A 14,234-nucleotide genomic window follows, 5' to 3' on the forward strand; every position below is an offset into this window, starting at 1 on the left:
AGAATGATACCCTTTTATGTTACACACACACCATAAAGCTGTTTCACTTTCAAAAAATGTGTTTGTTTACCAGATTGCTAAAGTAGTCAATTCAGTCCCATATTGCATATATAGATCAGACAAGATCAGTCTCTTGGTTGGGTTTTTTAGTGATTCCTCATCTAAGGAGGTACAAATAGATGACCTTCAAAGTTCCTTCCAGAACTCAAATTATATTTTATATGTGTGTGTGTGTGTGTGTGTATGTGTATATATATATGTGTGTATATATATATATACATATATATACATATATACACACACACATATATATATACATATACATATACATATGTGTCTGTCTATCTATCTCTCTATCTATCTATCTAAAACATAAAAATAATACCCAGTGAATGAGTGAAGTGGGAGCTGGGGAAGGGAGTTGGGAAGATTGGGGGTAGAATTGAATTTATTTTTCTTTTTAAAAATTGATGACTTTTGTATTTAAATTAGCTTAATTTCTGAACATATTCTTTCTTCTCTACTCAATGAAAAATGTGTTCATGTACATATGTATGTACATATGTATGTAGTGTGTGTGTGCGTGTGTGTGTGTGTGTGTATGTGTGTATAAACACAAAGTGTTTTTAAAAAACCAGTCCAGCAAAATCAACCAAGACCGTGTTTGACAGTATATGCACTGTCAAACTGAATTTTGTTGACTTTAGCAATCTGGTAAACAAATACATTTGACTAAACTGAACAAAATTATGCTTTGTGTGCATAAAACTTTCTTAGCTTTCATTGTCATTGAAGCCAAGTAATGAAAAAGTTAATCTAAGAAAGCCTTAATATATTAATCACGCCTTGCTCGTTGTCAAGTTGAAGCTTGTTAAAAAGCTGATCTTACCCAGTGTTATTTAAAAAAAAAAAAAAAGACAGCAGTGCACGTTGAGTCACGAAAGAATCACACGGCTTTGATGAAAAGAACAGCTCCAAACTAGCCTATAACTTTATTATTATTGAAGGAGAGAATCTACTTCTTTTTTTTTTTTTCCCCTGCCCTGGTGATGTTAGAGCAATTCTTCCAAGTCGTTAAGAACCCAGATGATTTCATTTTAATAATTATCTTGCTGCACAGTACTGTGCAGGGAAGCTTTTAAAAAGAGTCAGGTTTAACCATTCATTACCAACTCCAAATTTATTTTTAATATCTGTCTGCCTTCTGGACAATGGGTAGTGCTATTGAAATTTGTAAATTTCTTTGAATACATTCTATTGTAATTTGATTTCATCGTGCTGAATTTAGTCTCTGGTGTGTACAGAATCAAGTTCAGCTCAATAACCACAGCCTATTACATGCACTGATCATGTTGGGGAGGTGTTGAGGAGGCAAAGACAAAATAAAATGGCGCTGCTCCTCAGGACCTTATCTTTCACTGGGGAGAAGGGAGATATTACACATTTGAAGATGAGTAGTAGGAAGCAGTTTGCTAGGAGAGAACGCTACCAGTTGGCCTGTGTTCAAGGATGGCTTTATGGAAGAGCTGATTTCTGAGCAGAGCCTTAAGGGAAGAAAAAGATTACAAGAGGCAGGAACCTGCTTGAGTGAATGAACGAGAGAAGGAATGTTGAGTCCCAGGAATAGCCCGTAGCCAGTCTGGCAGGACTGTTGTATAAAGTGAGGTTGGAACTAGATGGTGAAGGGTCCAAATTTATAAACCAAAGCAGCCAGAAGTTTGTCAAGTAGAGTTTCCGAGACAAGGACTAGTGGCCCTGGGGAGGATTCCATTCTGGGTTCGACACAGCAGGAATAGCTTAAAATCTTGCTTTTGGATCTGTACCTTTTGAAGTACAAAGATGTCTCCCTTATTAACATAAGTGAAGATTCCAAGGTCTTTAGTGTTTCTGTTTTTGCTAAGAAGCAGCATATTAAAGAAATAGTAATACCTATGAGCTGGGTGACCTTGGGCAAGTTGATTTACCTTTAGGTTCCTCATCTGTGAAAAAGGAAGTTGTCCTGACTCCAGAGATCTGATATGGAAACATGATACTACCGATCTCCTAAAGGGGGGGGGTAGGGGGGTGTAGTGATGGCCTCATGGTGCAGAAGACATGGCAAATACTTGGATTTGTTTAGCTTGACTATTTTTATTAGTTAAAAGGATTGTGGCTTTTAAAAAAAATCCATATATTTTAGAAGTCAGAAGAATACTTTGCATTAATAGGAAGTGGGGAAGAAAAAAAAACACTTTCCCCAGTATGTTGACTCACTACCACAGGCTTAAAGATGAATGTCGACCTAACTGCACCATAACACGAAGAGATCTGTCTTATCTACATTGACCTCAGGCGTGTTACTACAACAAAGACAAGGTTTTTTGAGACAGGATGATAGGAACATTGGCTTAGAGATGGAAGGAGCCTTACGGGTCAGCCAGTGTCCACATTTTGGAGAAGAGCAACCTCCAAGAGATATCCCACACAGGTGGTAGGTGATAGTCAGCATTTCAACCCAGGTCCCTTTGACTCCAAAGCCAGCACACTTTCTACTATACCTCACTGTCTTTCTGTAATTATTTATAATATATCTGGGTCGTCTTTCTTCTGCCATTTTTATCCGTGTGTGAAGCCATTTGAAAAATGCCCAATCCCCATTTTCTGAGCTTTTTATTGTCTTTAATTGGTTCAAGCCTTTTAATTATCCTGGCTATTGTGAGATGATTTTGGGCCACGTTTTTTTTATTGTCAAAGATCTTTTGGTATCTTGGTATAGAATGTGGGGCCACCACTGACTGCCTTGGCTCAGATGATCTACTATACTGACCCCTTCAAGACTGCTGCTGTCTATGGATCAGTCTGCTTGCTGGTGATGTTTAGGAAAATGAAATGGGTATCATGAGGGCTAATTAATAAAAATCAATGAAATGTACTGGAGAGTGCTCTGAAGAGGAAAACACTTTCCTATGTGCTGTTCTTATTAAATAGAAACGTCTGATTATACCTTTAGTATGTTCTTTTGATAACTCTATTTCAGTTTCTTTTATAAAAAGCCCATATATTTTATTTTATAAATCCAAAAAACATTTTTTTTTTTTCTGAAAAGAAGTCTATAGGCTTCATCAGACTACCAAAGGGGTCCATGAAAAAGGTTAGGGGCCTAATAAAATGTAACCAATTTATATTCATTTGCTCTGACTCCTCCCCCTTCTAACCTTCCCTATACCTGGAATGCATTCCCTCATTACTCCTGCCTCTTAAATCCTTCCAAGTGCTATTTAGACACCAACTTCTACATGAGACCTTCTATGATTTGCTTGCCCTCCAATCTATATACATATTTTGACTGTGTTTTCTCCCGTGATAGAATGTAAGTTCTATGAGGGCTGGGATTATTTCAATTCCATGAACTGTGTTGGGGCACATAGTAGGTGCTTAATAAATGCTTGTTGATTTATTGATACATCTCTGCCCATAGACAGTGACTTCAGAGAGGCCTAGCTTGGTGTAGCAGAAAGATTGCTTGACTTTGAATTAGGGGAGACCTGGGTTTGAAGCTCACCGTAGATACTTAACTAGATTCATGATGGCAGCTTCTCCAAACCTCAGTTTCCTTATTTGTAAAATAAAGGATACAACCTCTAGTCCCTAACCACAGCCCTGAATGTAAAACACTATATTCCAGAGAGAAAGCGTGCTATATAAATCTCAGCTATCCAAGCAAATAATTTTGTAATTAGTGAGAAAGTACTTTAAAAAATAAATTTGTAATAGTTTAGTCACCTTCCTCTTCCTGCTCCATGTTGAGATTCTTATTCATTTAGGAAATACTTGTAATGCTCTGTTTACTTAATTACTTACAGTTGGAGAGATATCTTCTTTGAGTATTATTTTGCGCCTACAAGTTGAACTCTCTGAATAAAGGTGGTGATCTGGTAGCTATCTCTTTTGTTTGAGTTTCATTTTAGGCGTGGCAAAAGTTCATAGACTGAGTAAAAAATAAGATTTTGTTTTCCACAAACCATCTTGAAATAACTCAGACTTAAAATAACTCTGGTTCTGCTTCTCTTTTCTCTCCTTTCTTGGAGTATTTTTCTGGCCCTCTTATTAATTCTGTTCTCTTTTCAGCCTTCATTGTCTCTAGATCTCTCTGTTAAGATGATGGAATTTTTTTTTAAAGCACACAGCATCTTCTATAAAAGGTTGACACACTGCTTTTCTGACAAGAGCTAAGCTCAGTTACTCTAGAGTTACACCCAACCGTGTAATTTTTGTTTTACTATTATACCTATGAAACATGGAGCATGTTTGCAAGTTACTAAGTGGTACCAAAGCCAGTATTTAGTTTCTGTTCTAAGATCCTGAGTATAGCTTACTTTACAATGTGTTTGGACCAGAATTCTTTTACAGGAAGGTAAAAGGAATTTATTAAAGCTAGAACTGAGCTGACCAGAACCATCCCATCTCATTTTTTAAAAAATGTGTTTATCGCTCTGTTTAGTGGCTTGGTATGCTTGGTATGGTTTTCTTTTCTGAGATTATCCTTGCCTAGGCTAGACATACAATGACCACTCATGGTCCTGACCTAACTGCTGATCAGCACATAAAATCCAATGTACTCCCCTTTCTGACCTAGTCGAATTCATCCCCTCCTTGGGCAATCTGATAACCTGCCCTTCCCAGAAGCTCACCATATTGGTGCCAGGCTTAGTGTGGACACTTCATGGGCTTTAGCTTTGCTACAGTTTTCAAACATAACTCTCAAACTTAAGTGATCTACCAGCCTCAATCTCCCCATTATTAGGGAATACAGACGTGCCGCACCACATCTGGCCATTCACTTTGTTGGTGTTTAGTCGTTTCAGTCATGTCTGACTCTTTGTGACCCCGTTTTTGGAGTTTTCTTGGCAAAAATACTGAAATGGTTTGACATTTCTTTCCCCAGCTTATTTTACAGATGAGGAACCTGAGGCAAACAGGATTAAGTGACTTGCACAGGGTCTAGTTAGTGTCTGAGGTCAGATTTGAACTTAGGAAGATAATATTTCTTGACTTTAGGCCCAGCACTCCACCCACTTCGCCACCTATCTACCCAGAGTCAGGAAGACCTGAATTCAAATCCAACCTCAACCCCTTACTAAATGTGTGTCTCTAGGCAATCATATAACCTCTCTTAGCCTCAGGTTACTTATCTGTAAAATGGAGCATTTGCCTCCCAATGTTGCTTCAAAGATCAAATACGAGAATCAAATAAAACAACACATGTAAAGCTCTTTACAAACCATAAATCTCTGTAGAAATATTATCATCATCATCATTTCATAAGCCTAGGGAATATAACAAGAAAGATGATGCAGCATTTATATTCTAGAATGCTAAGCATGAATGTATCAAGGCTTTCATTTGACAAACTGTAGCCTAAGCTATGACTACAGTCTTCCCCTTTTCTAGTTTCATTGCGTGAGAAATTTTTTGTGTTTCAAGTGGTTTAGCAATTAATTTTAGTTTTAGTTCTTCATTAAAGAGCTGGATCTATATTTTCACTTACTGCCAGCAATTCCCACTAATTCCATAAGACAGAGCATAGTCAATCAATTGGACCCTAAGTATCTGTGGATGCCTTGAACATATGTGTCTGGGACCTGAGGGTATGATGCTTGATTGGGTACAAGTGTAGTTCCAAACCTCCCCGTAAAATCTTAGAGAAGACCCACTGGAGGGGGAGGGGGAACCACAACCCTGGATAGGGGTCTGACTCTCTCTTCAGGACTTTATAAATGATTTAGACTGCAGTTGAGCCCAATTCTCTGATTGACCTTTAACAAATACTTCTTCAAAGAAGGGAAAACTTCAAACATGAAATGTGTTAAAATGAATATTTTTCTCACTGTCAAGTTTTTGATGAGTATACATTACAGCTGACTAAGTTCAGCGGGGAAAAAATTAGCAAGCTAATAAGTATAATAGAGCATTCTACAATGCATTTTTATTAGTTTTTTTAAAATAAATTTTATTGAATTTTTTTTGTTTTTACATAGCTTAAAATTTCCCTTATATCCATTCCCCTTCTCCTGAAGAAAAAATATGATTAGATAACACTCCAGTCTCATACATACTGCTTTTCAAAGGGATGTATGTGGGGACAAGGTACCCATGCAGATATTATGAAATTTTTTTAGTCTATTCACTAGTATTGTTTTTTTTTCCTCCTTTTTTTACCTCTTAAAAAATATTTGCCCATTAAAGTTTCCTTAAAATTCATTTATGTACCATGGAATGGTTCCTTTATTTCTAAACTGGATATGAAGGCCCTGAAAAAAATACCAACTTTTCTCTATGTAGACTTTGTTCCTTCCACTTTTGACAGTCTCCCAAGAACTTTGGGAGTTGAATTTCCCAGAGTACACCCTTGATGCTCAGAACATCTGATTTGGGTGGGTTTTTCCGTTGCAGGAATTTTCCTGTTGCTGTTCTAGGTACAGAGCAAATGGGTGGGGTCTGTCTTTATGCTACCTAAGGGCAACACCTATTTCTTAGGGTTATTTTTTTTTCTTCTTCTCTAAGTCATTTCAGGGCCAGGGGAGAGTATGTTGTTTTACAGATGGGCAGCCCCAAACCAGTTGGTTGAGTCACTGAAAAATAAAAAATACACATGGCTTGGGGAAATTGTCTGAGTTTGCGATGTTCTTGGTACATGGTTGGGGAAATCAATTCAGTGCATAAAAATGAGCAACATGCTGTGTTTAGACTCATTGTGCCAAGTAGGGACACAGAGGTCAAGACAAAATCAGTTCTACCTTCATCGTGTTTCCATTCCATTAGGAGATACAAGAAAAAGTAAGTTAAGGAGGGAGAGGACCTTTGCTAGTCTGGTGAAGCCTATGGACCCCTTCTCAGAATCATGTTTTTCAATGCATACAATTAAGTACTACATAGAATTACAAAGCAAACGAATTATTATTGAATTACAGTTATCAAAATAGAAACAAAGTTCTCAGATCCCAGGTTAAGAACTTCTAAATCAGGAAAGAATTTCTGCAGAAAACAACACCTGAACAGACCCTCCCAGGAAGCCAAGGATTCTGAGAAGTGAATTCCAGGCAGCCCATACAAATCCTAGAGGCTTGAGATAGAATGTTTAATTTGAGGAAATAATAACAAATAGATCAGTTTGGCTGGAGTACTGAATGTGTGAAGTGTGTAGCCATCTAAAATAAGTCTGGAAAGTTGAAGGGGAGTCTGAATTCAGGGGACTTAAATTTTATTAAATATTTAATATAATTAAATTTATTTCATTAAATATTATTAAATTGAATGTTTTAATATTGTTATTAAATTCAATATTTTAGTTTATGAATTTGTGTTTTCTTCTAGAGACAGGAAGGAAACAACAACAAAGGTGACTGTTCCCTAATTTTAAGCCTACTATTAAGCCCTCTGTAACCTATTTATAGTAGCCTTTTTATATTTTTATTTATTTTGTTAAATATTTACCAATTTTGTACTATTTTTAAAAATTTTGAGTTCTAAATTATCTCTTCTTCCCACCCCTCTCCTCTCCTTGAGAAGGCAATTTGATAGTGATTATACATGTGAAGTCATGCAAAACATATTTCCATATCAGCCAAGTTGCAAAAGAAAACACAGACAAAAAAAAAGAAAAATAAGGAAGTAAAAATAGCATGATTCACTCTGCATTCAGAGTTCATCAGCACTCTCACTGTAGGTGGTTAGCATTTTTTATCATGCATCCTTTGGAATCATTCTAATGTACTTTTAAAAATAAATAACTTCTTCCATGACATTAAATCACGTTCTGGGTATAGGCAAGTGAAACATGTATCTATCTAGTCAGTGCCTGCTATGGGCCACAGGACGCAAAGAAAAGCAAAAGACCATCCCTTCTTTCAAGGAGCACACTGTCTAATTGGGGAGACAATGAATGACTGTGGACAAACAGGGTATATCCAAGATAAATAGGACATAATCCCAGGGACAGCTCTAACAGTCTAAGGACTCCTTAGGTCATGAAGTGTCTTCCCAGATTGTAACTTAACATGGCATCTAGCCAAGTATTAATGACTCCATTTCCGTAATTAATCTTTAATCTCTTTGGCTATCCAACTTCTGTTTATAATCATTTACCTTATTCTTTTTTTCCTAATCTAATTTGAAAATACTCTGGTGTCAATTTGATTTTAAACATGATTAAGCCTGCGTGAAGTGGAATCTTTTATACATTTATACATATATTAATTTTCTCCCTAATGCTACATGGGTACATGAAAGTTGCATGGGGGGAACTCACTTCTGCACGTGGATACAGGGAGAGAAATAGTGAGATGATGACTCAGTTCAGCAAATAGATGAGGATGGGAGTTGATGAGATAATGATGTTGCATCACACCAGATAGCTCATTTATTTGGACAAGTGTGGTTCAGATTTAATTATTTATGGTAATATTAGAAGCATACCACTAAGTGTGTAATACACTTGGCGAATAAAGGTAATGTAGGCTTTGTAATGTCATACCTCATCCCAGTTATTTTGATTGAATTGCTGTGGACAGCTAGATCAGCACCGTTTCTGTGGGCTTATGACAGAGAACTGGTAAAAATTAAGAAGACTGGGGCACTGTCTCAGGGAGAAGTTTAGTGATTTCAGTTTACAAGTAACAAACATCTTTTAGAATTGACATAATGGAATTGGAACATTTCATTAATGCTATCATCTGCAGATCTCCACTAGGGGTATTTTTTAATCAAGCTGCCCACAAGGCCATTCAGTAGGTGACCTCAACACATACTTGCGTTACTTATTAAAAGAAATTCAAGTGTCCCCTTAATAACAATAATCAATCAATAAAAAATTAAGTGATTCCTATATGCCTTGTGTACGGCAGCTAGGTGGTGCCATAGTGCATGGAGTACAAGGCTTACAATCAAGAAGACTCATCTTCCTTCCCGAGTTCAAATCTGGCCTCAAGACATTTACTAGCTGTTTGACCCTGTTTACCTCAGTTTCCTCATCTGTAAAATGAGATGGAGAAGGAAGTGGCAAACCACACCCAATATCTTTGACAAGAAAACCCCATACAGCGTCACAAAGAGTTGTATACAACTGAAACGAGTCAACAATGACGTGTTCCTGCCATACGCTATTATTATAATAATAATAGTTGATTGTTGAATAATGCCTTAAGATTTGCAGTGCGCTTTAGCAACATCTTCTTTGGTTCTTAGCCACATTCCTGGGAGGCATGCCATGTCATACCTGTTTCTTTGGATGGGGAAATTGAGGCTCAGAACCACAAAATACCTTGCTTGGGATGACTGGTTATAGTAGTGTGCTTTTTGAATTGAGGTTTCTCCTGACTCCAAGATCAGGGTTCAGTTCATTAAACTACACTGCTGTGTGGAGCTCATTTGGTCACTCTCTCTTTCTCAGTTAGGTACTTTTAGACTCCCCCAGATTAGTAAAACTTGTATCTAATGCAATAGCAAACATCACAATGACGATTTACTTTAGGTTGTACTTTTTTACACCATACTACAAAGGCAGCCTTTCCACAATCCTTGAAATTGTTTTTAGTGCCTGGTTGGTTAACATGTTTTATGTCATTGCCACAGACTGCCTACTGTTTTCACAGTTACAAAGCCAATACAATACCGCCATATTAACAGATATCATAGACCATTGCTTTTGCTTTTGGATTCTCCAGAATATTTTATTAGTGAAGAGAAAGTTTCTTTGTGCTTCTGGATATGTGTGTGTGTGTGTGTGTGTGTGTGTGTGTGTGTGTGTGTGTGATGGGGGAAGGAGGAAAGAGAGAGAGAGTGATTTCCTAGCTTTCCTTCTCTCCAGAATCTCTTCAGACACTAATCCATTCCAATACAATTCAACAAATGTTTATTAAGCACATACTATACATACATTATCACATTAAATTCTGGAGATACAAAGAAAAAAATGAAAGTCTCTGACCTTAAAGAGTTTACAATCTCTGGGGGAAAGGTGGAGAAGGGGTGCAAAGGTTACAACATGTAAAGACCTAGAGTCAGGAAGACTCATCTTCATGAGTTCAAATCTGACCTCAGATACTTAACTAGTTGTGTGACCCTGTGACTTAACCCTGCTTGCCTCAGTTTCCTTATCTGTAAAATGATCTGGAGAAGGAAATGGTAAACTACTCCAGTTCCTCTGCCAAGAAAATCTCAAATGGTGTCCTGAAGGGTCAGACAGGACTGAATAATAACAACAAGAACATATGTGGTCATTTGAAGAAGGAAAAAATGCTAACAATTGGGTTGTGGGGGCGGAGGGAAAGGTCCAGAATGGCTTCCCATAATAGGTAAAATCTGAACGGAGCTTTGAAGTGAGTTAGGGATCCTAAGAAGTGGAGGTTCGGTTAAATAATCCATTTGAGATACGGAGTTGGGGAATAGAATACCTAATAAACTTCTTTCTTCCTCACAATCTCTATGTCATGATTAAGAAGTCAGGTTCTTCTAACCAAGCCCATTTTGGTTTTCTATTTCTTTAAAAGAAAACAGCCAGTAAGCACCTGAGAGTCAGCTTAGAGTAGTGGAAAGAGCTCTGTATTTTGAATCGAAAGGCCTGAGTTCAAATCCTGAATCCTCTTCCCCTTACTGCCTATATAACCTTAGATAAAGTCCCTTAACTTCACTGGGCCTCAGTTTCCTCATCTATAAAAGGACAGGGTTGCACCCAATGATCTCTGAAATCCTTTGTGAATCTAATATTCCATGATCTAGAATTGTTCCATCTTCTGGATTATAAAAATAACAAAAGATTTGGTCTCTTCTGAAATTTCATTTCCATTTATGCATAGTACTAGAGATTGGGGATAGAAAGATGATAAAACAACTATTCCTGCCCTCAAGGAGATTACAGTCTAATAGCAGGAAAACAGCATGTACACAGATAAAGATATATAGGCTGGATCATATGATAATAGGTCTAGAGGGGGAACTCAGAAGTCTCTAACTCCATCTCCTCTGTTTTATAGGTGAGGTACCGTAGGCCCAGAGTAGTTAAGTGATTTGTCCAAGGCCTCACAGGTAGTGTGTTTCACTGGAGGGGGAGCTGAGGGAAGAGACCCTTACTAACCAGACGAATCAGGCCAGACATTCCTTTCGGGGACAGTATGTGTGTCTGTTAAATAGCTAGAGTAAGAAACTTTTAGAAAAGTGATTATGCCACTGGACTCTGGCAGACACAGGGAGATGTAGAACTGACCAGAGATAACAAATAAAAGTCATTTGTCCATAATGTATGGATTCATCAGAAGTGCCACCAATGGGAAGTAGTACACCAGGGGAATTTCAAGGTTTCAGAGAGAAACTGATGATCACTCTGGGGTGCAGATATCAACAAATAACTCCCCCTTCCCCAATATTTCAAAGCTATTTTTTTATTTTAAGTTGGAAGTAACTTTTAGTGGTCAAATGTTCTCTTAAGAGAACTAGATCTTTTCATATAAATCAACCCTTTCTCAGATGGAGTAGGTTTTTTTTCTCTCTCCCAAGTCTAATGAACAATTCCGTTCATTTGAATCAACCCTTTCTTCATACGTAGCATTCAGAAATTAAAGTTAACTATATCCTTTCTATGCAACATGCATGAAAATCAAGTAATAGCAGAGCACGTACATTCCAGTCATGTCCTTCCCTTTCCCCTGCCCCAACACTTTGTTTTAACCCTTAAATTCCATTTTCCCAGCCAAAGTAGACAAAACCACGCCACAACATTTCTTCTATGCCCACACGCTTAATGAGGGGTTACTCACAAATTCTGTCAACTTAAAGTTATGTTATCAGTTTGACTGGTGTGATTTTCTTGGCTTGTCATTTTAAGTTTCCTCACACACGGCATCCTTTCTGTGAATTTCCTACATAAGAATATGTATATCAGGGGATCCATGCAGATGTTGGTTGTGGCCAAGAAAAGAGTGGCTTCCTTAGCCAGGAACAGCTGGTTCTGCACAGCACAGTCCGTCTTGCTATTATTGGTTTGGCTCTGAGTGTAGGGGACCCTTGCAAAATGGAAAGGGGCAAAGCATACAAAGAATACGGCCACGACAATGAAGACTTTGCCTTCTAGATTCTTGTTGCTTTGGGCGTCTTTACTTTTGGATTTTCTGAAAGACTCATATACCTTCTTGGCAATCACCACATAAAACAGAAGCATTAGAGAAAAAACAGTCCAGAAGATAAACTGACACACATAATTAACTGCTTTGTGCCACGTAAGGCCCCAGGGGCCCTTTAGGGAAGCACACTTTTTTACAGATTGTGGTGTGGCTTCCTTGTTAGATAGGATCATATTTGGCAAGGAGAGGAAGAACAAGGTGAACCAGATCAGGACAGAAAGGATTTGAGCAAAGATGGGCTTCTGCACGCAGAACTTCCCAAAGGGCCGGATGATCTTGAGGAAGCGGTCAAAAGCAATGAGTCCAAGTAAGATGATGCCAATGTACATGGTCTCATAAAAGATCACTGCTGAGAAACGACAGACAAAAGCTCGGATTTGCCAGGGTCCAAGGTTTGCCTCTGAGAGAATTTTGAAAGGGAGCGTCAGAGTCATTATCAAATCCGCCACTAGGGTATTTTTAAGGTAGACTATGAAAGTGGATGAGCTGGGAATCCTAAAGAAAACCCATAAAGCCAAGCTATTCAGTAACATCCCGGCAAGGAACACAGTGGTGTAAAGGGCTGGGAAGATCAAATGAGTAATCCGGTTGTCTCTGGGGCAGCGGTCAGTGGAGTTGAGGGATCCATTGGTGAGTTGAAGGAATGTGGCATTCATGGTTCCCTTTGTCAGCTATAAAAACAGCAACAAAATGGAAGAGAAGTTAGTGATTTCGAAAGTCACATATCCACCACAGACTGCCCTTTGCTGAGTGCCTTGCAGTGAAAGACCCATTAAAGTGAAGCTGGTAACCTCATGCCCATTCATCTTCAAAACTCAAGTTCTTTCTAAAAAAAAAGAAAGTCTTGTGGCCTAGTCAGGGAGCAAAGATATCTAAGTTAATAGAGCAAGCTGCTCCGTTCTTCTAGTATTCATGTTTAAATTGTAGCTTCATAACTCCTTCCCACATTCATCAGTGTTGGATGTCAGCATGATCCACTTATAAGGAATAAGTCCATTCTGTCCCAGAGACCCTTGTGAAGAGATAACAATCCATGCAGGTTCTTCTAATGGAGCTACATTTATGCCCACCAGTCTCTGTGGATTGTAGAATGAACAATTTTAACAAAATAACAATTTTGTAACATTTTTACTAAAAGCAAATTATATACTTTATAAACATACATGATTACGAAACAAATTTTAAAAAAAGCAATCACCTTTTCTTGAAAGAGTGTTGTTTAGCTATGTATTATCACAGGGCAGCAGCGGTTTCTTCAGGGAGAGGAATGAAGTGTGAGACAGAATTACTTAGTCTGCTTTCTTATACTGGGTTTCCTTCCTCATTTGTACCCATTTGTGGCCTTGTCGCCGGGTGTGTTTAATTTTTTTTAAACAAACAAAATTTTGAATTATTTAAAGAAGAATTATGCATATTTCCTATGCGCCACCAGTATCCCAAGAAATCACTAATTTTGAGGCCATTTTGCCATCATGGAATCATTTACTAGTAATGGTTTGTTCATCTCTCCGACTCTCAGAATGGGCAATTGAGGGGTATAGTGGAGTTCAAATCCAGCCTCAGGCACTTACTTAACCCTGTTTGCCTCAGTTTCCTTATCTGTAAAATGAACTGGAGAAAAAAATGGCAAAGCACTCCAGTATCTCTGCCAAGAAAACCCCCAGTGGGGTCACAAAGAGTCAGACATGACTGAAATGACAGAACAACAACAGCTGACTCACATATTTTGGGGCCAAAAAAGGAAAATATGTGAACAGTTGTTCAAATGTTGCATCACAAGTCTGAGCTCTTTAAGAACTGCCCCAGTCTCATCCTAATTCTCATATCATTTCTCCCGTAAGACCCCAAAACTTTTTATTCATTCCTTCATTCATGACCAATTTTGTACATGAACAGAGCTGGAGGAAATAATGTATCTCCGTGACTGGGCCCACTACAAATTTATGTTATTTAACCTCTTGAGCCTTCACTACAGCAAGGCAGTTCTGTTGTTCCTCCCTAATTGATTCACTGTCTCGACTTTTATGTTCTCTCCTCAGCCTTCCCATGGCATCTCCTACCACCTCAGGACTTCACCACGTG

General features: G+C 38.1%; 2 protein-coding genes across 2 annotated transcripts in view; one reads left to right on the forward strand and one right to left on the reverse strand.

Annotated features, from left to right (window-relative positions):
• Positions 1-14,234, forward strand: part of MED12L (mediator complex subunit 12 like) — a 385,357-nt gene that overhangs the window by 260,760 nt on the left and 110,363 nt on the right. The window lies entirely within an intron of this gene.
• On the reverse strand, positions 10,200-13,440 carry P2RY13 (purinergic receptor P2Y13). The gene is made up of 2 exons (XM_027875735.1): positions 13,351-13,440; positions 10,200-12,823 (listed from the first exon to the last, which is right to left on the reverse strand). The coding sequence occupies exon 2, from the start codon at positions 12,806-12,808 to the stop codon at positions 11,798-11,800; it is 1,011 nt and encodes a 336-aa protein (XP_027731536.1). The 5' UTR covers positions 12,809-12,823; positions 13,351-13,440; the 3' UTR covers positions 10,200-11,797.

The sequence above is a fragment of the Vombatus ursinus genome, unplaced genomic scaffold, assembly GCF_900497805.2.
Source record: "Vombatus ursinus unplaced genomic scaffold, bare-nosed wombat genome assembly UNPS02014810.1, whole genome shotgun sequence".
NCBI lineage: Eukaryota > Metazoa > Chordata > Mammalia > Diprotodontia > Vombatidae > Vombatus > Vombatus ursinus.